Source organism: Pristis pectinata, chromosome 6, assembly GCF_009764475.1.
Source record: "Pristis pectinata isolate sPriPec2 chromosome 6, sPriPec2.1.pri, whole genome shotgun sequence".
Classification (NCBI taxonomy): domain Eukaryota; kingdom Metazoa; phylum Chordata; class Chondrichthyes; order Rhinopristiformes; family Pristidae; genus Pristis; species Pristis pectinata.
The window spans coordinates 33,301,408-33,325,621 of record NC_067410.1 but is presented as its reverse complement, the minus strand read 5'-3'; the positions used below and the strand labels follow the sequence as shown (position 1 = coordinate 33,325,621).

Genomic DNA, 24,214 nt, shown 5'->3' with positions numbered 1-24,214 from the left:
ATCTTAACCTTCTATTTTAACGAGATCCATTTGACTTGACCATGGTGTGCAGGACACTGTTCATGCTCACGTGAAGTCTGCTTAAGCTGCAGCACCTTGGGAGTGAGGAATCTTTGTGAAGAAGCTGCTGCTTGTGGTGGGCAGCTTCAGACTGGAGATCATTGTGCTGCAAGGTTTCCCTTATAATGGGTACTTCAACATAACTTCTTCTGCAAAGTGACCGGCTGCTTGAGTTCACTGAACTCTTTTGAGGAGAAGAGTAAGGAAATACATTGTCACTGTTGAGTGCTTCGGCTCTCTTCCCACTCCTGCAAGAAAAAGTGGCTGTCCTAGTCATCCACATGTTCAGTGTACGTGTACCTATTCTTGATGTCCAAATATTCCTCACGAGGTACACTGAAGGGGTAGAGAAAAGCATAGATATCAAGGAAAAGCATGTCATATGGACAAGTAAGAGAAGCATTAAAGCCAAGCTGAGGGGAAAGGATGGCAATGCCATCCATTTACCATCATGTTTCTCCATTGGCATGAGTTGCAACTACGTGGTTTACCAGGATCAATCCAGGGTGTGTCAGTCCTGTGGCAAACCTGGATGTGAAGTGGATACCTGTGAAGTGATCATCTAATGAAACTGCAGAAAGTAGGGCTACCAACCTTTTGACTACCAGGAAGCCAAAAGCTGCAACCTGTGTGGTGCCCAAACCAAAAAAAAAGCAGCTGTACCCAGGCAATGAGATGGGTGGAGACTCAGGAATGAAGGGAAGAGTTCCAGTTGCTCTGAAAGAAACCAAAACTCCTATCCTCACTGTCACCCATCATGATGAGTACTAGGGTTCAGGAAGAAGAGGAGAAAAGGGGGCGGGGGGGAGGAGGAAAACAGAAGAACAAGGCAGCATGGGGCAAGTATGGTATGAACCTCTAACCACCACCACTGAACCCAGTCCAAAGGCTGCAGAGCAAATCAAAAGTGACACAGAAGCAGGGGTGGGCTAGATTTCTTGGAGAAGGAAAGGAGAACCCTGCAAACCTAAGAGGGCCAATGTCCAAAGCAGTAAGCAGTCCCTGGAGTTCCCACAGAACAACCTCTAAAGAGGAGCAAAGGAGGCTGGCAGAAGAAAAGGCACAATATGGAAAGAAATGGCGAAACCGACAATACAATTCAAGGAAACGATCCCACCCCTGGGAAACTGAGCTGTGAGCCTTTTCCCAAGTCCATTAAAAAAAATGTGGGCACAAGAGTGGTGATAATCCCAGCCAGTGGAGGCACTCAAACTTCCCTGTACTGACTTCTGATTGGACTCGCTGTTAATTTGCAGATTGATGTGCACACCTGTAATTTGAATTGGTCTCGGGGGTGGGTGGGAGGGGACCAAATCAATCACAGCAAATGCTAGATCATATTCTTTGGTCAGTCTGATCCTTCGTGCTGGCAATATGGTCACAGGAGCCAGGGCATGCTGAGTGGAGTGTATAGATAAAGTAAAGAAAAAATTGGTATACAGGCCACAGTATTGTTTGGTGATCACTGGAAAGAACCTGATCATTAGGTGCTAGATGCTCTCGCTGTTGTTGTACCTGGTGCTGGTGTGGCCCATGCCTACGACTGTACTGTAGAAATCACAAGTGACCTTTTCCAGTTCATCTGGAGCTCAAAATTGGATTAAGTTTGCAGAACCTTGATACATAAGTGGCCAGAAAAAGAAGGGAAATATCATACCCAATATGGCCCTCACTCTGAAGGCGGTTTTGTCTGTGATTGCATAGATATACAAACCTCAAATTACATTGCATGTTGCGATTCTACTGTGAGAAGATTGGGTCTGACCACATTCCCGCGGAGCAGTCCTTTGAGTCAGTCTCTTTTGCACCACCTGGTCCTCATAAAACACCTTATCCTGAAGAATACCTACAATTTTAAGTCAATCAGCCATTGGTCTACACAAAATGTCATCAGAGCCCTGCAGGATTAAGAATTTTGGTACATTTACATTGGAAATAGAGTAAACCGTCTGAAAATATAGTCTTTTTCAAAAACAAAGTGAGTGTATGAATACTTTGCAATCCCGTATTCAAGAATCCAGCAAATGGTCATCATGTATCCTCATCCCCAGCCACGTTGCACTGAACGTTGTGTGAAAGTAACTAGGGATAATTATCCAACTGACTTATTTGTCCATGTTAAGAAATGCCTAAGCTGTACTTGGATATTTTTTCAACATTGAGGTGGTTGAAATTGTTGATTTACAGAATTGGGGAATGTTGAGTGAATTTGTGCCCCACTAATGTGGTGATTTATTGGACCATGCCACCATGTTGCCTCTAAATCAGTTTTTAAAATGTATCCAATATTTTAATACATTTATATCACCACTAGACTATAAATCTTACTCGTTATCACTAATTACTTGGATTATTTCAGTTGATCAATAGTACCATTTGGAAGTATTTTTAAGCTAAGAACAAAAATGTAAATTTTAGAAGGAATAAGAGCATTAATTCAACATTTTTTTCTGTATTATACTACTTCTAAACATTTTGTTCTTCTGTTAACATGTCTGCACAATATCATTATTTTAAACTCTATGTAAAGAATGAGTAGTCAGTAATTTGGGTGAAAGTGTAAATTAGACATGAAGCTAATTCTGCTTTTGCTGCAGAAACACTTGAGCAAGCTGGAATCATGCTGGGGGTATGAAAAGAATTGCAAGCCAGAATACAGATTCAGTTACCCAGTGTGCTCTGAAGCTACTTCAGGATGGTAAGACCCTCATCAAAGGTAATAAAGAGAACAGTATATGAATTTGGAGTTATGTCTCATTCAAATAAAGAATTGACATGCGTCGTGTTTGTTGACTAATGGTGCGACCCATACAATTATAATTTAATCAGTTAAATTTAGAACTTAATCATCTCTTGAAATATTAGGTATAATTATCAAAAATAAGAGTCAGCAGGACTGGGAGCTTAATTTTATGGCTCTATCCTAGAAATGTGTTCATTTGCAGTAACCATTTGTTGTTTTTCTCCTAAAAGATTGGCTGCAAATATTTAGAAATGTTGTTAGTATTTAATAGAGAACTTAAGCTTTGAATATGTCAAAGACATTGAATATGACAATTCAAGAAATTCTCTATCAGAAGTGTAAACTGTCCATTATAACCCTTAATTGGAACCTAGGAATTTTGTCTTGCAGTAGATGATTTATGACATGTAATTAAGTATTGTAATTACTGAAAATACAATTAATTTATGATTTGTTTCTTACAAATTTTTTTTGATTTCTGTGCAAGTGCTTGCATTGATATAAATGCAACTCAGCAAAACACTACAGTGACGCAGCTAGTAGAGCTGCTGCCTCACAGCTCAAGCAAACTGGGTTCAATCCTGACCTCCTGTACTGTCTGTGTGGAGTTTGTATGTTCTCCCTGTGACCCCATAGGTTTCCTCTGGCGCTATTCCAGCTTCCTCACACATCCCAAAGATGTGTGTATTGGTAGGTTAATTGGCCACTGTAAATTGCTCCTCGTGTGAAGGTGAGTGATAGCATCTGGGGGGCATTGATAGAAATATGGAGAGAATAGTTTACATGAAAGATTAGTGGGAAATGGGATCACTTTGTATATCAGCATAGACTTGATGGGCTATACGGCTTCCATCTATGTCATATGGTAATTGATGTATTTTCTTTATTAATTTAGCTTCAGTTGAAGTGCTTGACAAAGTCAAAATTTTTCTTTTAAGTATTGATGTAAATATTGTGCTATAATTATTGAGTTTAGATTTTCAGGGATAAACTGTAAAAGTTGCTGATAAATTTGAACAGCTTTCTCCCAAACCTCTCCTAAAGCTTGGTGTGTTTGTGTTAGGTGGGAAGTTAAATGTTGACATTTTTTAAACACAACCCTGAAATGCTTTAAAATTGACCATTTCTGGTTTTAACTAAGTCAAGAAGATTGATGGCATGGTGTGGTTGGATGGAGTGATGATCGGTCAGCTCTCAGGAAGTCATTAAGATCTCTTAAAGGGAATCCACATTCCCACTTTAACAAAGTTTCTAATTTAAACTCAGGTTACCTGGGTTTTCCAAGGCCTCTGAAATCAGAGCACGTAAAAGGAAACCACAAGGATTGGATTCATTAGATAAATGCCTTAAACACTGCTTATATTCCAGTGTTTCCCTGCAACTCACTAAGCCAATCCTGTTAAAGCCCTTTCCTCGATTCTCCCCAGCCACACCTGTCCACCTTTATTCCCATGCTCCGCCAACCCCTACCCATCCATATGAGATTTTTGACATATTCACTAATCCCTCTCTCCAATTACACTCTCCCTGCCTCTGTGATCTGTCTGCCTCACCATCACCAAAGCTACCTGGCTTTGGGTAGACACAGGCTTCCCTACCAGTGCTCTTGCCCTTCCTACCTGTAATCTTGAATCAATTTGTGTAGGCTATTTATTGTAGGAATGTTTTGCACTTTGATTATGGGCATGAAACCACGTAGACAGATCCATTTGATAGAGGTTTTATTGGACCGCTGACATGAATAATGCAAGCAGGTCATCTGTCTGTCTGCTTGTCCTGAAGAAAGTTCTTCAGGGGCTAGAATCTTGCCAGTCAAGGTTATTCACCTGAAAGAGAGTTTTATTACGTATTCTTGAAACACATTTTCTTTGGCAGCAGCTGTCACTCATCGTGTATTGGCTAGTGTCTTATGACCAGTTTTGACATAGAACTGTGGTAACTGAAGGCCGTCATACTGAAGTGAAACTTTCGGGCATCATCCTTTTTGTTGTTTGGCTAAAGTTGTTCTCTTTTGTCTTAGCCATTTTACATTCTTCTAGGTCTCTAATAGTATCAGTTTATTAATAGGCTTAGTTAGCTTAATTTAATTCCTTTGTATTAAACACTTACTATTTCATCATGTTCAATTCTAATGGCAAGCCGTTGATTCTGTCATGTTATTTTCTCTATCCTGCAACTGTTGATGTATGGAGTGCACCAGAATGTTATATGAATAGCTCTTGTTTTTTAAGTCCCTCAGTACTTTGTGTTCTTTCCAGCCATTAAAGCATTCATGGTTATTTGCTCTTACCACTCAACTTAAAATTCTTTGCTTTGAAATATTTTTTTCAAGGAAAAATTCAACTCTTCAGAATGCAGATCAAGCTAGCCAGCTCCTTAATCAGGATGGTGCAGCCTGCAAATGTTCCACCTTCACAGTTTGTTAATTTAATAGCCCCCTGTTCAGATAGCTTCTTCATATCTGCCCTTAATCATAAGAGAAAAGCACAGATTTACAGGAATGGGAGTATAGAGGCTGTGTCAGTATGGAGTGAATGCTATAAAGTATAGGCATACCAGCTAAATGTATGTCATCATCACGGGCACTATTTTCCAGGTTCTAATTTTCCTGCTCTAAACATTTATCAACCCTATCAACTTTATTTAAGTAATTATTATTTGAATCCATGTCTTTGTGACTTGGAGTTGAGAGTGCTGGCCTCTAAGCTACAGCTGACAATATATTTGATTTACTTACTTTCTAGTTGATTACTTCTGTGTTGCACATTTTCGTTTCCATCTATGGTTTCCATGATGTTTGAATCAACACTTTTAGAAATCTTGTAAGGAGCTATAGCAATGTATAAAAAAATAAGTGAGATAGATTCAATATGCTGGTCAAGCTTCTCTAAAATGGTATTTCACACTATTAGACCATGTGGTTATTTGTTTGAATGTTGTGTATGCTGGTGCTTGAAACATTTATACTTTCAAATGCACTGGGATCCAATTTAATTTTGGTTCCAATAATATGACAGATAAATGTTCAAAACCTTTATCTTGAGCTCTTGGCATATCAAATAATGGAAACTAAGTGCAAGATGTACATATAGGTTCAGAACCTACATAAAAACCAGCTTTATTGCCATTATTGTTATGCAGCCAAAAATGAGATTGAGGATTTGCAGCTCAACCATTAAATGGAAGAACCGAATATTAACAAACTAGGTTTTCATTTTATATCTTGTTACAGGGCCAATACAATAGAAGGAGCAGAGGAGATTTTTTGGAAGCAGGGCGATTTTGGTTATGTTAAAGAAATGCTTCATGAGATGAAAACATTGTGTGAACCAGTCAAATCAGTAAGATTTTCTGATCTACATTTTGATTTGTTTAATTTGAAAATAATCCTATGTCTTTCTTTTTATACTGGCACAGAGTTTGTGATTGTAATGACAGCAAAACCAACAGCATTTACCATCATTATTTTTTGTAACTGAATGCCACTTCTGGTGTCTACAGATATACAGTTAAAGACAAAAATCCACAAAATATTGGCTGTGATACCCTGCGTCACCATAGGTTCAATGTTGTCAACTTTGCCAATCCAGACAAGAAAGAATCAATGATTTAGTGTGAACTTCAACTTTTGGTGCATCATCTGCGCTGTAAAAGCTATTGAAAATTATAGTCTTGTTGAGTGAGGTGCAACTGAGATTTTACTTGGAGATAATTATTGCTGAACAACCCCTCTATCCTGGAAAAAAAACATAATTTTATACTTTTAGGTCATCATTTTCTCAAGTTTAAAATTCTTGGTAGCTTTAAAAATGGCAAACAATTTTTAATACTTTTTAAAAATTAGTTAGTGATATTTCAGCTTCAGCCTTACTTCCAACTTAATGTCCTATAGTCATTTTGCTTTCCGTAAAATTTTTAACTGCTACATCATATTAGGGCTCTTCTGCAAGAATACTACAAAATGATTGGCTACTCAGCCTGAATGATGCCATCACTATTGCTGGATACCATACATCCCTGACAGAAGATGCCTGATTCCCAATTACGTTAGAAAGGGAGAATTCACACCACCAAGGTTAATCATAATGCTTGTTTTCTTTGAAGTCAATGAAGTCAATATCCCCACATTGATTGTGAAGTCTACCCCATTACTTTCTGAATAATTTCTACAAAACATGGGTTTTGATTTTATTCAAGTTTGACTTTTTTTTTCTTCTCTGGTGTTTTATTTCAGGGTGATTCATTCCTGGCATGCACAAAATACACTCGCTATTGCAGAGCTACTAACCTCTACATTGATTTGAGAAATCCAAGAAGAAACACAGATAGGTCTCTGGCTTTAGATGTCTTCTTTGTAATAGCAGACTTTTTATGTTAATGTGTATTCAGAAGATAATTCACCCTGTTAATGTAACAAGTACAGTAGAATTATGGTATGGTTTCTATTTCCATTCACACCTTGAGTGGTGCTATGTAGATCCTCTGAATCTCAAGCAGTCCAAATGTATTAATATCATGGCTTCACGCTCAAAATGATCTTCTCTTGCTTCCACAGCATTCTGTGGGTCTTGAGATGACTGATGAGGCCATTTTTGGATCCACAGACTTTATCACAGATGGGCAGGAGGTAGTTTGTGAGGTGGTATGCTCCTTTTGTTTACACTGGCTTCTGAGTGTTCCTACACACTGACTCGAGGTTCTCAGTGCTATTTCATCACACTGCTCATTCTCTTTCATCCCTTAGAGTGGTCTTGCGACAGGGATCCCTGGGAATCAGTGTAGCAGTCTTGAGAACATCCTTGAGACTTGGAACAAGTAAGCAGGCAGGTCCAACAAGTAGTTAAGAAGGCAACTGATATGTTGGCCTTTATTGCAAAGGGGTTGGAGTTTAAGAATAGGGAAGTTTTGTAACAGTTATGCAGGGGCTTGACAGGGTAGGTGTTGACATGTTTCCACTGGTAGGAGAGCCACAAACAAGGGACTACAAAATAAGGGTTGGTCATTTAAAACTGAGGTGTGTAGAAGTTTCTTCTCTTAGACATAGTGAAGCTCTAGAATTTTCTGCCCGCAAGGATGGTGGAGGCCAGATCATTAGAAATATTTCAGGTGGAGAAAGATAAATATTTGAAAGATCAAGGAATTAAGAGTTATGGGTACAGGTACAGAAGAGAAATTGAGATCAGTATAGATCAGCCATGATCATATTGAATGGTGGGGCACGCTTGTGTGGCCTTTTTCTGCTCCTATTTTCTCTCATTTTTGTGTTCTTTGTCCATCTGGTAGTCTTTTCCTGTAATGGATCTTTGAATAAATCATCTGTTTTAGGACTCTGGTGTTGGACACGTGAATGACCCACACAATTATGTTCTTATCCAGCGAATCTGACTGAGCTGGGGGTGTTAGCCTGGAAAAGGATGCTGATGTTGGTTCTATTATCCTGCCTGTGAATTTGCTTGCTTAAGCTTGTTTTCAGAGGCCAGCCTCCAAGTCATTGTTGACTTGACTACAAGATGATAGACCTTGCATCAAATTCTGCAAACAAAAATACCCTTCATCGGCCTGCCCCCACTGTACAACGCTGTCCTCTGACAATAAAGGTCCAAAATGAGACCCAGGAAATTGTAGTTCATTTCCCATATTTCCAGAGCTTCCTCTCACTGAAGGCAGACATTGATGATGAAATTCACCATGCACTCAGTGTGTTAGCACAGCCTTTGGCTATCTGAAGAAAAGGGTGCTGGAGGGTCAGCACCTCAAATCCTGCAAAAGAACTCATGGTTCACCTTGATCCAGTGGTCCCTGAATCCCTACCCTCATGTTTGCTTTTGAGACTTGAACTTTGTAGAGCAGGCACTGCAAAGCAGTGAGATATGCCACCAATGCTGTCTCCACAAAATCCTCAAGAAGCCAACAAATTCCAGCCATGTGTATACTTGTGAGACTGGAGGACTATGTACATGTATGAGCAATATAACTTTGTTACTTTAAGGTGGGAATTTTCATTGATACAAGTTGAGAACAAGAAAATTCTCATTTGGTGTTGCATTTATGTGAATCTGTCCAGAAATCTAATTGTATACTAAGGGTCAAAGTAAGATTAGCCACTGGTTGGACCAAATAACAAGTGACAAGTTCTCAGTCTGACCACAGAAACTTTCGGAGGTTTCCTGCCTTCTTCTGAAGATGCTGACTCATTGTTCTTGTGATATTAGCAAGATTAGTGAGTCAGCATTTTCAGAAAGCTTAGCCAATATCTAATTCTTTATTTCTGATAACACCATACAGAAAGTTTCATTGGGATATTTTAACAGAGAGCACCTCTTGACTGCGTTGTTTTCATTTATCCCATTTCCAGATATGTGAAGTTTCCATCAGGACTTGCTAGTAGATGTCAGGGTAATATTTCCTCCTTTCCCTTGGTATATTGTTGCTTCCTTGTTGTCAGCTAGCTAAAATCTTAACCTTTTTAGCTCATGTAAATGCTTTCTCATGACAGCGGAGGTAGCCAACTTGATCATGCAATTTCCAAGACTTAACAGTGGGACCAGCATGGGCATTAGAGTAAACGAACAGCTTCCTGCAGGGGTAGAAAAGAGTTGGACAAGCTGGAAAGCCCTACACCAAAATCATACCCAACATGGTAAGGAGCCAACATAGTGAAATGGGGGCATGCTACAAAACCTAAACTTTATGAAGAGGTGAAAAACAGACGTGCTTAAATGTGCTTCAACAGCATTTAAAAGTGCTTAGTAACAAAAGCATGGGCAGCCCTTGGAAGCCCCAGGCATCCCTTGAAACAGCCCAGGCAGTCCTTAGATGTTTAAGAACACTTTGGAAACAATTAACAGGGAAAAAAATTACAGGCACTGAGAGAGGTTACAGCTAATTGAGGAGAGGCAGCTTGGATTTTTGGAAGGCAGATGATGGATCATGTTTGACTAACCTTTTTGATGAGCTAAGAAAGAAGGATGATGAGTAGAGTGTGTTAGATGTCTGTGTGAATTTTCAGAAAGCCTTTGACAAAATATATAAGGCTAGTGAATAAAACGGAGGCTCATAGAATGGGAGGGTCAGTGTAAACTTGGTCAGGTAGCATTTTCCCATTCAACCACAGGAGATGCAACAGCTGTCCTTTCACCTCTACTTTTCCTACCATTCAGGGACCCAACAGTCTTTCCCAGTTCTGATGAAAGGTCTTGGACCTGAAATGTTAACTCTGTTTCTCTTTCTGTTGTTGGTAACTTGTCTTATGAGGGTTTGATCTTGGAAAGGTGGGACACTGCAGTAACTTCATCATCATCTCTTTCTAGCCACCAAAATCATGAACCATTCCACTGGTAATCATAATATTAGTTTATTTGATGACTGTGATTGCAGGAATGCCAATCAGAAAGACTCCCATGCCTTGGCCCCAACATGACGACTCAGCAGTGACTTCTCAGGCCAGTCATAAAATGATGGACAGGAATTAACTGTGGTCTTGCTAGCAAATCGAAATTGCACTGTGGATGTCTCATTTAAAATACGTTATTTGCTCAATTGATAGGATAAAAAGTTTGAAGATATCACCTAATTCTGTTCCTATGCTCCCAACAGATACAAGGAAGATTTTCTTCAAGAGGGTGATATTGGAGGTTGTTGTAAATTGAACAAGGCGTCATTGATGGCTGAAGGAGAACATAAGAGTCCTCTGCAGTCCTGGTAAGTTCTTGTACCTTTTATAATATTGTGATTACATAGATACTTATCACAGAGGAATTATTATTCCTGTTTCAAGATGTTATGAGAAAGCTACATCTTGTGGCTTTAATCCCTTTACCAAAGAGGATTTAAATTCAGGCGATACCCATCTGTCATCTGCACATGGCTGCTTGTCACAAAAATAAGTGCAGCATTTTAATTTAGTCTTTAACCTTAAATACATGAACTCACAAGGTTGATAATCTACTCATCTGTCCAGAGAATATTGTAAATCACATTTTAGTGGTTTCCCTTGATAACTTGCTGATAACTCTTAGTATTTTAATTGTGATAAGTGGATTTACTAATTTTACCGATTGCATCATATTTACATTGGTATTTCTGAGCATGAAAAGTAAACCTGTATCTCAACTACTTTAAAACTCAATGCATCCTCATGTGCAGGTTTTCCCGATGATCTTTTTTGCATCCCAGAAGAAAAGATTAAGGATTGTAGTTTCCTAGAGGGGAGATGCAAAAAAGGGAAAGGGGTGGGGAGAAAATATCTTTTGTGGGGGTAAAAAAGAACACTTTTTAAAATTCAAAGCTACGGTAACAAAAGCAGCAATTATATAATAACATTGACAGAGCAAAGCATTTTAAGGCACTCCGTAGTAGCATTATCCAACAAAATTTGATATTCAGCCACATGAGACATTAGGGCAGATTTGTCTTAGAAATGCATTTTAGGGAGCATGTTATAGGAGGTGAGAAAGGAAGAAAGGTTTATATAGGAAATTCCAGAATTTAAGATCTGAGCTGATAAAACCCATGGCTGCTGCTGGCAGATTGAGTAAAATTCAAGGTGCGGAAAAGACCTGACTTGAGAGAGTGCGGAAATCTTGGAGGACTGTAGCACGCATGGAGACTTCAGAGAAATGGAGGGGTGAGGCCACGTCGACATTTGAAAACAGGGCTAAGGGTTTTTAAATTGAGGTATTGCTGGACCGGCAACTAGTCTAAGTCAGCAGGCATGGAATGATGCTGGAACGGGTTTAAATATTTGGAGCAAAGTTTTGAATGAACTCAAGTTTATGGAGGGTGGAAGATGGGAAGCCAGCAAGGATTGATAAAGTCATGGATGACAGTCTGAGAAGCCAGAGACATGATACAGGGGTGGTCCCTGTTTTCTCTCCCTCTCTCTCATTTTTCTTTCTCTTTATTTTCTCTCTTTCTCTTTATTTTCTCTTTCTCTTTATTTTCTTTCTCTTGCTTTCTCTTTCTCCTCTTTTTCCTTGTCTTCCTTTCTTTCTCTAATTCTCGTTCCCTTGCCCCTCCTCATTTCCTCACGCATTCCACACACCTCCACCCCCCACCCCCCAACCACCACAATGGAATCTGAATTTTTTTAAGGTAGAGGTAGATAGATTCTTGATAAACAAGGGAGTGAAGGTTTACCATGGGTAGATGGGATTGTGGAATTTAGGTTACAGTCAGGTCAGTCATGATCTTATTAAACAGACCCTGAGCTGAGTGATCTGTTCCTCATGTGTATGTAATGTTCTTGTGCACTATAAATTGTTCTGCACAGGTTTGCAGAATTACAAACATATTCTCAGCTAAACTTTCAACCGATGGAAGATGGAAATTGTGACCTCATAATTGAAAAGCCAACCTACTTCATGAAGCTAGATGCAGGTAAAGCTCCATTTCCGATTTAATAGGTTACTTCACCTGCATAATGTTTTGCCTTTTGCATTTAGTTCCATCTTTACCTGTTGCATTAAGTAAATTAATTTTGGTTTATACAGGCCTTGAAAACTTATTCTTTACTTTCAGGTGTCAATATGTATCACCATTTCTGTGATTTTATTAATCTCTATATTTCCCAACACATCAACAATTCTTTTAACACCGATGTGAATATCGTGATGTGGGATACTGTGAGTATTTTATTCATTTGCTTTTGGTCATAGATCACCAATATCAAGACACGTTTGGTCATCATCCTTTTACTTTTCACTAAATCAGATAATGGGGAAAACCAAGAAGGACTCCTTTATAAGAGGTCAATGTAAATTAAAACCCTAATAACATGTTTATTTGTCTATAGTTGCTGGTCTTGCTATATTTTGCAGTGCTACCATAATTGTTTAAGATGGAACCATATCTGTTTGCATTACAAAGTCAGGCATTACTATTGGTACTGTAGCCTTGAGTTCTGATACGATATTCTTTCCAAAGATGGTTAATATTGTGAAATTTGGCTTCACAATCTGTCAACTCTTGTGAAGTCTTTTTGGCTTCAATTTGACATTTTAGTAAATCTGTTATTATATTCATTCAAGGGATGTGGGCTTTTCAGGCTGAGCCAGCATTTATTTACCCATCCCTAATTGCTCTTGAGAAGGTGGCATTGAGCTGCTTTCTTTAACCACTGCAGTCCCTGAGGTGTGGGTGTACCAACAATGCTATTAGGGAGAGAGTTCTGGGATTTTGACTCAATGAAGGTAAAGGAAAGGCGATACATTTCCAAATCAGGATGGTGTGTATCTTCCAGGTAGTTGTGTTCCCATGCTTTTGTCATCCTTGTCCTTCTAGACAGTAGAGGTTGTAGGTTTGGAATGTGCTGTTTAAGGAGTCTTGATGAGTTGCTACAGTGCCGCTGTAGGTGGTACAAACTGCTGCTACTGTGTGCCGGTGATGGAGTGAGTGAATGGTTGCATTTGGGTTGCCTTTCAAGTGAGTACTCTTTCCTATAAGGTGTCAAGGTTCTTGACTCTTGTTGAATATGCACTCATCCAAGCAAGTGGAGAGTATTCCATCACACTCCTGACTTGAGCTTTGTAGATGGTGGACAGGCTTTGGGGAGTTACTTGTTGCAGGATTCCTAGCTTCTGACTTGCTCTTGTAGCCATATTGTGTATACGGCTTCTCCCGTTCAGTTTCTGATCAATGGTAACCCCTGGGATATTGATGGTGGGGGATTCAGTGACAGTAATGCCATTGATGTCAGGGTGTGATAACTGGATTCTCTCTTAAAAATTAAATTTTTAAAAATCAAATTAAATTTTATTTACAGCGTAGTAACAGGCCCTTCCAGCCCAACGAGTCCGCACTGCCCATTTTAAACCCCAAATTAACCTACCCGTACGTCTTTAGAATGTGGGAGGAAACCGGAGCACCCGGTGGAAACCCACGCAGACACGGGAGAACGTACAAACTCCTTACAGACAGCGACGGGAATCGAACACTTGTTGGATATCATCATTGCTTGGCCCTTGTGTGGCGCTAATGTTACTTGCCACCTATCAGCTCAGGCCTGGATATTGTCCAGGTTTTGCTGCATTTGGTTGTGGGCTGCTTCATCATCTGAGGAGTTGCGAATTGTGCTGAACATTGTGCAATCATCAGCAAACGTTCCTATTTCTGAGCTAATGACTGAAAGAAGGTCATTGATGACGCAACTGAAGATGGTTGGGCCTAGGACATTAGGCAGAGATGTCCTGTGGCTGAGATGATTTACCTCCAACCACCACAACCACAACCTGCTCAAAATTCCAAAAATATGTTCATGAAGTTTGAAGTGATAAAATCAAGAATGGCTCTCCAAGCAGCTTTCGGTATAGCCAACATCTCTTTATCAATTTCAGACAAGACCATCTCCAATGCTTTCCTAACCGACATTCACTCCCCCAATCCTTAATCTCAACTAATACAGAGCTATTTCTCATATACTTGCGATGTCAAATCATATTCATCTGTCATCATCATGCTGTCCACCTGTATTAGCTGTGGTTCTTCAGTATCTCAAATGTAAAATTGTCATCTTATTTCACATTCTTCATGACCTCACTCACCTCTTGTTTCCCCTTCACTTCAATGACAATTGATAGGACTATTTGTGTCTTCTCCACTCTTTGCTCTACCATTAGTTGTTGAAAATCCTTTCCAAAGCTCTTCGCTATCCAGTGGGTGAATCACAACTGAAAATGAGGCAGACCAAATTGCAATTTCTATTTTCACTGAGTTACACATTAATAAAGATCTAAAGTAGCTAATGTATTAGCTTCACTAACGCCCATTCAGTTACAGATTGTCATAATCCTAATCTGAAAGAAAATAAATGAACAGCAAAGGTCACTATTTATTTAATATAATCTGGTAATATACGGGGACCCCTGTGTTATGAGGGGGCTGGGGATTGCGTTCCTCAAAAATGGTCCACTTCATGATTTTCTGAAATGTGAAGGACTGTCATCTGCACATGTGTCAGGAAGTGCAAGTTGATAAAAATAAATTTTGTGTTTTTGTTACTTTTTTCATATAAATTCCATGAGAATGAATTTTATTCTGTATATCAAACTTTTGGGTAGTGATTTGTGAATTCTGTCAGGCGAATTTCCGTTACATGAATGGCTGTAACATGAGCATATCCCTCCCTGATCTCGCTATCCTCCATGTCGTTCTCCTTGGTGAATACCAATGCGAAGTATTTGTTTAGTACCTCACCCACTTCCTCTGGCTCCAGTCATAAATTCCCTCCTTTGTCCTTGAGTGGTCCTACCCTCTCCCTCTTATTTTAATGAATGCAGAAAATACCTTGGGATTCTCTTTAATCCTATTCACCAAAGACATTTCATTGCCCCTTTTAGCTCTTTTGATTCCCTGTTTAAGTTCACTCCTGTTTTTTTTATTTTCCTCAAAGGCCCTGTCCAATTTTGGCTTTCTAAACCTTACATATGTTTCCTTTTTCTTTTTGTCTAAATTTGCAACGTCGGGCATCTAATACCTCCTTTTTAATGATAATATTATCTAGAATTTCACTGTCCCCCTCCCTGAATTCTCCAACTACAAAGTCCTTTGCCTTGGTGAAGACAGAAGAGAAGTATTTTTTTATTTCATACCTCACCTACATCCTCTTGTTCCATGCATAGGCTGCCATTTTGGACACTAATTGGCCCTACTCTTTCTCTGATTGTCCCCTGTTCTTAATATATATTCATAAAATGCTTCAGGATTTTCATGATCTTGTACATCAGTGATATTTTGTAGTGCCTCTTTTCCCTCCTAGTTTCTTTTTCAAATCCCCTGTACACTTTCTAGACTCCTGAAGGGCCTCTCCTGTTTCCAGTTCTCAATATATTGCCATATGCTTCCATTTTTTTCTTTATTCAGGTAGCAATATTCTTTAATACCCTGGGCTCCTTGGACTTGCTGTCCTTGCCTTTCACACGAAAGCAATCCAAATTAATATTGGTTAAAATCCCCAACTACTTTAGCCCTATTATTCTGACATCTCTCTGTGATTTGTAAATAACAGAAGTGACAGCCTAAGTATATTTTGGCATGTGAAAAGCATATTCAATATCACGTGACAAAGGATTAACTGAGCATACCCAGTAGTCTTAAGCTTTCACAATTGTGTATGGTGTCAGTATATCAAGACACAGAACTCTCATCAAGAGAAAATGGTTTTCTTGCAAAACTCTGCAAGGAAGGAAGAGTAGTGATTGTGATTGTCTATGCCAGGGATAATATGGGTGGCAAAATTGGTGGGGGAACTACCGTGAAGTTTGATTGTGTGGAGCTAAAGTTGTTCCTGAGGATACCCCCTGCTCCCTCGGGTTGTAAACAGTGAAATAAAGGTATTTATTTTGGGAATCTGCACTCTCTCCTTCCTTCTCATTGGATTTATGAACCTTAGGAATTCTGTCCTCTATGAATAAAAAAAATAAGTATCCACATAAAATGCAGAACCATAGTTCCTTAAATGATTTTAATAACTAATTGTTAACAATCCCCTCAATATTAATATACTAATAATTGGCAATCTCACAAGACCACGTGTGGAGAACTAATTCTGCACTTCCACATTTAACCACACGTCAGAATTTGATGTCAAAAATGTACGTTGAGAGCTGATAGCCTCCAGGTCAATGAAATGATGAGCAGATCACCTATTTTTAGGTGATATTAGTTACAAGATAAATATGGATAAGGACACCAGGAAAGACCTCTATGCTTTCCTAGGAATAGTACAATAGAATCTTTTGGTTCATTAAGAGGTGAGATGGAGTTTAGTGTAAGAAATATTGAAGATAGCTCTTCCAATAGTGGAGCATTCCTTCAGTACATGAGAGGTTGGTCAGATGTTTTTCTAAACAACAGTAGTGTTTGAGACTTTGAGCAGAGAATGCCATAGGGCAGATCTACCACTAAGCTCTGACAACAGGTGAGCCTTGTAATTGGGCTATTCCTGAGCTCAGCAGCATGCTGGTTCAACATTGCCTTCCAGAGGATTCCTAGATTTCTGGAGATCCACTTGCTGAACATGTACCAGATTAAACCTGGCATGAGACTAAACCTGTTTCCTGTATAGCAGTCCCATTAGTGAGAGAAATCTGTTGCCGGGAGAAAGGCAAGTAGAACTTTAATTTAATTTGTACAATTTCAATTGTTTTAAAGTGTATTTTTTGTTAGATTTAATTTTTAATTTTCTTTTTAGTCACTTTCATTTTATTAACAGGCGTCAAGCGATTTTGAATGTTCTTAAACATCAGTGACAGCCACAAACATTTAATAACAGTGACAACCTTAACCTTGGGTGATGCTTCAACAGCTATTAAAGCAGTGCTGCTGGCCACATGCTGGGATAGATTCTGCACTGCCCTCCACCCTGTTGATGTGCTCAGAGTTTGGTCCCAGTGGACGACTTATGTCCTGGACCACATTGAAAGAAACAGTGTGATCCAGGAGCTGGTGGCCAGCAACCTCAGGCCAGTGGAGGATCGCCGTTCACTTGTTTCAGTGTAACACCAATTATGATATTCCAAAACACCACACAAATTCACTGTTGTTTAGTTATTCATTAAGAATATAAAATTATGACTTTCCTCTATCATCAATTGAAGGTAGTCATTTCAAATAAAGTGGAGATAATACACATTAAAATGCTGCTCTTCTGGAAAGTGGCCATTATTCATAACCTAGTCTTTGATACAACATTTCAGTACTTTATGAAATGCACGGGTATAATATGCAATGCAGAATTCTACTCTTATATAGTATGCTTATCTGTTCTCTTGACATCTGTTCCCAATGGGTATAATACTTCAGAATAAATTGAGCAGTGGCTTTACTTCTTTCATGTCATCAGTAACCTGAATGTTTCATTAAAATGATAATTTTAAGGCTTGTCTGATTCTTCAGTCCATATTCTTGGTAAATTGTTTTGGAAAACCATATGTTTGAAAAACTATTTCACATTTATTACTGTTGTTAATTTTATTATGCCTGCTACTGCTGTCCCTGTTTTGTATCTCTGTAGATTCAGTTCTTGCTTTTTTGAAAGCAGCATTCCAGATTATTTCAAGATCAGTTATTTACAGTCCAACTTTTTTGAGCAATGAGACAGCACCACTTATAAATTGATTGTTGTTTCTGAATCATAATTACTTAAATAAGCAGTAGTTGTTTCCTTTTTCCCCCCCAGACAGTGATATGCTTTTACTCTGGTATTAGTTCCAACTAGCTACAGAAAACTGTGAATGATATTGTCCTGTACACGTTGTGCAGTATCATTTCTTAATTTGTGAAAACTTTACTGAATACTACTTCAAAGTAGATTTCTAATCTTTGCCCTGAAGATTGGTATCTGTGTCCTGTACTTGAAAATAAATTGAGCAGCATTTTCATTCCTTTGATATAATGCAGCCTGATCGCATCACTAAAATATGTTAGAGCTGAGTTCTCCATGTAAATTGACTTGGAAAACTATGTATTTCAAAACCTCTCCACTTTCATTTCTTTTGCTGACTTTTATATGTCCTTTTCTATTGGCTTTCTTGACGGATTTTATTCTTTGCTTTGGAAGCTTTAGTTTATGATTTTGAAATTTAAAAAATTACAAATAAATGTATCAAAATTGTATTAGAAATTGTAAAGAGACAATTGCAGATAGCTGCAACATACATATGTAGACAATATCCAATGCTAGTTGAGAGGTTTGGATTGATATTGATATTGAAGGGGTAAAATCTTTTCATTTTTATCTATTGATAGTGCTAATCCAGCTATTCTGTCTTTTGTAGAGTTCCTATGGTTATGGTGATTTATTTAGTGATACCTGGAAAGCATTTTCTGATTACAACATTATACATTTAAAAACATTTGACCATAAACGGGTATGAGACTATTTTACGAATTTAATATTTATAGTTTGTACATTTTTAAATATAATCTGTTTACACACCAACATTTTGGTACTTTTGTATGTGACAATTTAGGTATGCTTCAAGGAAGTAGTCTTTTCATTGCTCCCACGTATGCGCTATGGATTATTTTACAATACACCTTTGGTAAGTGAGTTTTATGCTTCAGAAGTCTATTTACCTCTGCAATGAAAACAATCTTTAACACTTTTCATTCTGAATGAAGTACATGCACAAAGGTAATTTTTAAATTTTTCTTTGAAGATGCTCACACTTTGCAAAACACAAATTTGCATGAATTCTGCAGAGAGAAGGAGCATAAGGTCTGTTCAATGAGATCATGGCTCCTCTGTGACCAAATTCGTAATACAAAAAGTCCAAATCCTTATTATATACTTGCGCACATGCTATGCATTTTGCAATGCACCCAATAAAATCACAAGGCTGTTTTTGCAAAATTGGAATTAATTATCTGCTTTTGGATAGAATTGAATGAATTTAACACACAAAAAAAGGTTGTTGTGTTGCTAAATTTTAACAAACTAAACTTCAAAATACCTTCTTGTTTCTGACACCTATAAGCAAAGAACTTCCCTTTAATATTTCTCACATGTTTAGATTTGTTAAAGTAGTTTCCCATTCATTATATGCGCAAAAAAAGAAGCATATTAAGACAGCTTCAATAACCAAAAAACAACTGAGTTGTTTTACAGCCACTCTTGCTGTTTTGTTATGGTAAAATATAGCATTAATTTCATGATAAGTCAAACATAAGAGTCCTTCAATAGGTTCAAGCTGTTTACCTTTTAGGTGTGTAAAACCTGACAAGTAACTATTAAAATGTCTTCGACTTTGTAAAATATTTGTCAATTAGGTGATTGGTTACATATAACATTAATTCTACACTTTTAATTTACAGGTGCCTGACTGCTTCAGCACTGGAATGTTCAGAGCATTTTCACAGCATGTCCTGTTTAGGTTGAATATTACACAAGATATTCCCGTGGTAAGTGTCAAATGTAAAGCGCAGTAGTAAAGGATTAAGCTCAAATTTAATTATTCAAATAATGTGGTCTGTTAATTACCAAGGATGACATATCCAAGTGTAGGCAATTTTGCCTCTTGGTTCGTATCATTTCTTGAGTAGATGGGAAAAACAAAAGTCTTTATAAATTATACAAGAAAATCTGTCTTCCCTCTTTTAATTTGGCCTCCAATCCAATTGCTGCAGAGAAACTGCGTAATAACAGTGAATATATCCTCCCTCGTAGACTGTCAACATGCATTTAGAGAATTTTGGAGAACTAAATGTTCCAAATTCCTCCAGATAGATTAGAGAATCTGTATATCTGTATTAGGAACAGGAGTTGACCCATCAATAAACAACAGTGGAAATACTCAGCGAGTCAAGTAGCACTTGTGGAGGCAAATAGTATATGTCAACATTTCAGGCCGAAACCCTGCATCAGGACTGAGAGGGAAGAGGAAGGATTGCCAGTGTACAGCAGTATGATAGAAGGGTGGGACAGAAAATGGTAGGTGATAGGTACAACCAGATGGGCAGAGGATGATGGGCATGTGGAACCAGGGGGGAGGGGATAGGAAAGGTGAACAAAGGGAGAAGATAATTAGGTGGACAGGTGAGTGTGTGTGGGAGAACAGCAGGGGTTATCTGAAATTGAAAAATTTCATGTTCACGCTGTTGGGTTGTGAGTTACCCAAGTGGAGTATGAGATGTCATTCTTCCAATTTGTGTTTGACCTCTCCTTAGCAATGGAGAAGGCCAAGAACAGACAAGTTAGTTCGATAAGATAAGATATCTTTATTAGTCACATGTACATAGAAACACACAGTGAAATGCATCTTTTGCATAGAGTGTTCTGGGAGCAGCCTGCAAGTGTCACCATGCTTCCGGCGGAAGGAGAATTAAAATAACATGCAAGTCGAAAGTGGAACTTCAAGATGCCCATTGCGGATAGAGTGCAGGTGCTTAGCAAAACAGGCGCCTAGTCTACGCTTGGTTTCTCCAATGTGGAGGAGGTCACATTGTGAGCACTGAATACAGTAGACCAGGTTGGAAGAGGTGCAGGTGAACCTGTCCTTCATTTGGAAGTGCCTTTTAAGTCCCTGGATGGTAGTGAGGGAGGAGGTGAAGGGATAGTTGCAGAGGGAAATGCCAGGGGACAAGTCTGGTTGGATGGGGAGGGATGAGCAGACCAAGGAGTCATGAAGAGAGTGGTCTCTGCTGAAAGCGGAAAGGGGGAGGAGGGGGAGGATGTGACTCGTGGTAGGATCCTGTTGGAGCTGGCAGATATGGTGAAGGATGATGTGTTGATTGTGGAGGCTGGTGGGGTGAAAGGTGAGGACCAAAGGAATACTATTGCTGTTTTGTCTGGGGGGAGGGGTGTACTGGTGAGAGCAGACATGACTGAAATGGAAGAGATACATGTGAGGGCTCTGTCAACTACGGCAGAGAAGCCATACTTCCAAAAGAAGGAATACATTTCAGAAGGCCTCAGCTTGAGAACAGATGCGGTGGAGACAGAGAAATAGAGAAAACCTGATGGTGTTCTTGCAGGAGGCACGGTGAGGGGAGGTGCAGTCAAGGTAGCTGTGGGAGTCTGTGGGTTTATAGAAGATGTCAGGGGCAAGTCTGTCTCCTGGCATGGAAACACAGATCCAGAAAAGGAAGAGAAGTGTCAGGGATGGTCCAGGTGAATTTGAGGGCAGGGTGGAGGTTGGTGGCAAAAGATGATGAAATTGATGAGTTCTGCGCGAGTGCAGGAAGCAGCACCGATGCAGTCATTGATGTAACGGAGAAAGGGTTGGGGGGGGTGGGGGGGCTGCTGGAATAGGCTAGAAGAAAGGACTGTTCCACATAGCTGACAAAAAGACAGGCATAGCTAGGGCCCATGTGAATGCCCATGGCTATACCTTTTATCTGCAGAAAATGGGAGGAATCAAAGGGAAATTATTGAGGGTTAGGACAAGTTCTGCCAAGAAAGAGACAGTGGGCCCTGATGGGGGATGGAAGTGTATAGCTGGCCCTAAAACCTGCTCAGCTATTCAGTGAGATTCTAGCTGCTCTGATTGTAACATCAACACTGCATTCTCATCTACCCATGGTAACCTTTCACTCATTTGCTTACCAAAAATTAGCTACCTCACCCTTAAAAATATTCAAAGACTCTGCTTTCATTGCCCCTTGAGAAAGAGAGTTCCAAAGACGTTCAACCCTCTAAATGAAGAAATCTTGCCATATTTTTAAATAATGACCCCTAGTTCAAGATTTTCCCACAAGAGGAAATATCTTCTCTAAATCCATCCCTCAGAACCTTAAATGTTTCAATCAGGTCCCCTTTCCTAAATTCCAGTGGATACAAGCATAGCTTTTCCAACTTCTCCTCAAAAGACAACCTGCCCATTCTGGATGGCTACAGGAGCTTCTCCAAGCTGGTTTTCTTTTTCCAATGTCTTTCCTTAAATATGGAAACCAAGCTACTCCACGTATGGTCTCATTACTGCTGTGCTGTTGGTCTCACAATGTGCAGTTCTAATTGTGAGCACATGATCTTTTGGAGTATGTTAGAATAAAATCCCTGACCTTTATCACCATACCTTTCTGAGAAGCTCCCATTATTTCTTCTTCTTGCTCTGTCCTGCCATGTGGTTACTTTTATGGGGCCAGTACACCATTTCCAAAAGCGATTTCTTGCGTTTATTATTTCTTATCTCCACCCTATATTCTTATATGTGCTTATTTCCTGAATTGTGCTGTAAATCAATCCAACTGGAAAGAGAGGCTGAGCATCCCAAACTTAAGGAGTTGTTACTGGGGACCACTGCTCTGAAAAGTGAGTAATCCAATTCTTGACTAGGCCATATCAATGTCCCCGTCCATAGCCAAGATTCAGAGACTATACCTTACAAAGCGGCCAAATGGGATTTGAAATGCCTCATTACTATCAGTGATCTGATGGCAGCCTTTAAGGAAGTTTGCATTTCACTGACAACAACTTTTAAATTGTTTTCACGCAAATTGCTTGGTTCTCCTCTCTAGCAGAGCACTGGACTTGAGGAAACCAACGATAAAGCAAATTTTAAAACTATAGAAGAAATGTATCACAGAAGTAGGAATAATACATGACCTTTGTAAAGGCTTTTAAGAGTTGACAAAAACTTGCAATTCATCTAATAAGACCTAGTTTGCTAATTTCACCACAACAACCACCCAGACATTGGTCTCAAACTCCTGTTAAAACCCACTCATAAATAGCCATACTTAACAAATCCCAAAAAGACACATCTTCACGATCTAAGTTGTATTTGTGACAATGGTAAAAGTAAACATTTTGAGATTTAGAAAGGTGAATTGAGTTGTGCTTTTTCAATCCCCCAGTGGCTAAGCCACAAATAGATTCTTTGACGTGAGGTTAACTTGGTTCATGCGGTGGTGGTGCTGTCTCTGAGTAAAGATAATATATTTTGGTAGCCTTTGTTTTGAGAGAGGAATTGGAAAAATTAACATCTTGCAAAAGTGATTAAGTGGAAACAAGTTAAAACATATGCATTTATATAGTAAGTGCCTTCATATGGTTGTGGTATTATGGAAGACTAAATTAACTTCATAAGGTGAATTCAAATACCAGTAAAGTTATAATGCCTTAATAAGATGATCACAGATCACTTTGGGAAGAGTGCTGGTGGTGTATGGATCAGGGAGGAGAAAATAAACTAAATGCAGATTATCATAACGGGGCAGGTCAAAACAGATAACACATTTTCTCAATTGATCCTTGCCAAAGAGTGCTACTTGAGGAGTGGCAGCATGAAATTATCTTCTGGCTTAATGGGTTGGTTTGCCAACTGCATTTGCCACCAGTTGATGGTGAGAGGAATGTACTAACCAACATTCCATTTTAGAGTTGGATCCATGACTATGTAAGTACAATATTCACTAGAATGACAATTAAAATGTTCCTTTTACAATGTAAAGAAAATCTTTAAATGTGGAAAGCAGTTGCAGTTTTTTTCTGTTCAATCCCCAATGTCGGGGTCATGAACAACTTGTTTACATTGACGATACGGTAAGGTTGGTTCACATGGTGGTACTGTTCTCTGAGTGAGAGTGTTCAGCCCCTTTTTCACACGCGGTTTAAGCTGGTATGTTGGTGTTCTTGGGTCTTGTAACTAAGCATTGCATTATTAAAGACATGGTCATTTTATTGAGGCATTATATCATTGATAACATTACTGGCATTTTAATTCATTTTATGAAGTGAATTTGGAGTTCCATTATACCATAAAGCTATGAAGGCAACTACTGTGTAAATGCAGATACTTTAACAGTTCCACTTAACCACTTAAGTACACTTCTGCAAGATGTTAATTTATCACATGTTAAAACAAAGATTTATAGTCAATTTTCAACAGGGCCTACGGGTTTTTAGCCAAAGATGAAATATTTAAAGCAAACTATTATAAAAATGAAATAAGAGGATAGTGGCAAGAGAGTTGA

The 24,214-nt window shown here is 38.9% G+C and overlaps 1 protein-coding gene across 3 annotated transcripts in view; it reads left to right on the top strand.

Moving 5' to 3' along the window:
* Positions 1–24,214, top strand: part of eogt (EGF domain-specific O-linked N-acetylglucosamine (GlcNAc) transferase) — a 53,069-nt gene that overhangs the window by 15,824 nt on the left and 13,031 nt on the right. For 2 of the 3 annotated variants that reach the window (XM_052017796.1, XM_052017798.1), the window contains 9 exons: positions 2,658–2,758; positions 6,036–6,144; positions 7,038–7,132; positions 10,400–10,504; positions 12,075–12,181; positions 12,323–12,426; positions 18,577–18,669; positions 18,772–18,843; positions 19,616–19,702. In XM_052017796.1, the coding sequence (XP_051873756.1) occupies positions 2,658–2,758; positions 6,036–6,144; positions 7,038–7,132; positions 10,400–10,504; positions 12,075–12,181; positions 12,323–12,426; positions 18,577–18,669; positions 18,772–18,843; positions 19,616–19,702 (873 nt within the window). The remainder of the gene's footprint in view (positions 1–2,657; positions 2,759–6,035; positions 6,145–7,037; positions 7,133–10,399; positions 10,505–12,074; positions 12,182–12,322; positions 12,427–18,576; positions 18,670–18,771; positions 18,844–19,615; positions 19,703–24,214) is intronic. The other variant, XM_052017797.1, reaches the window with a different exon arrangement.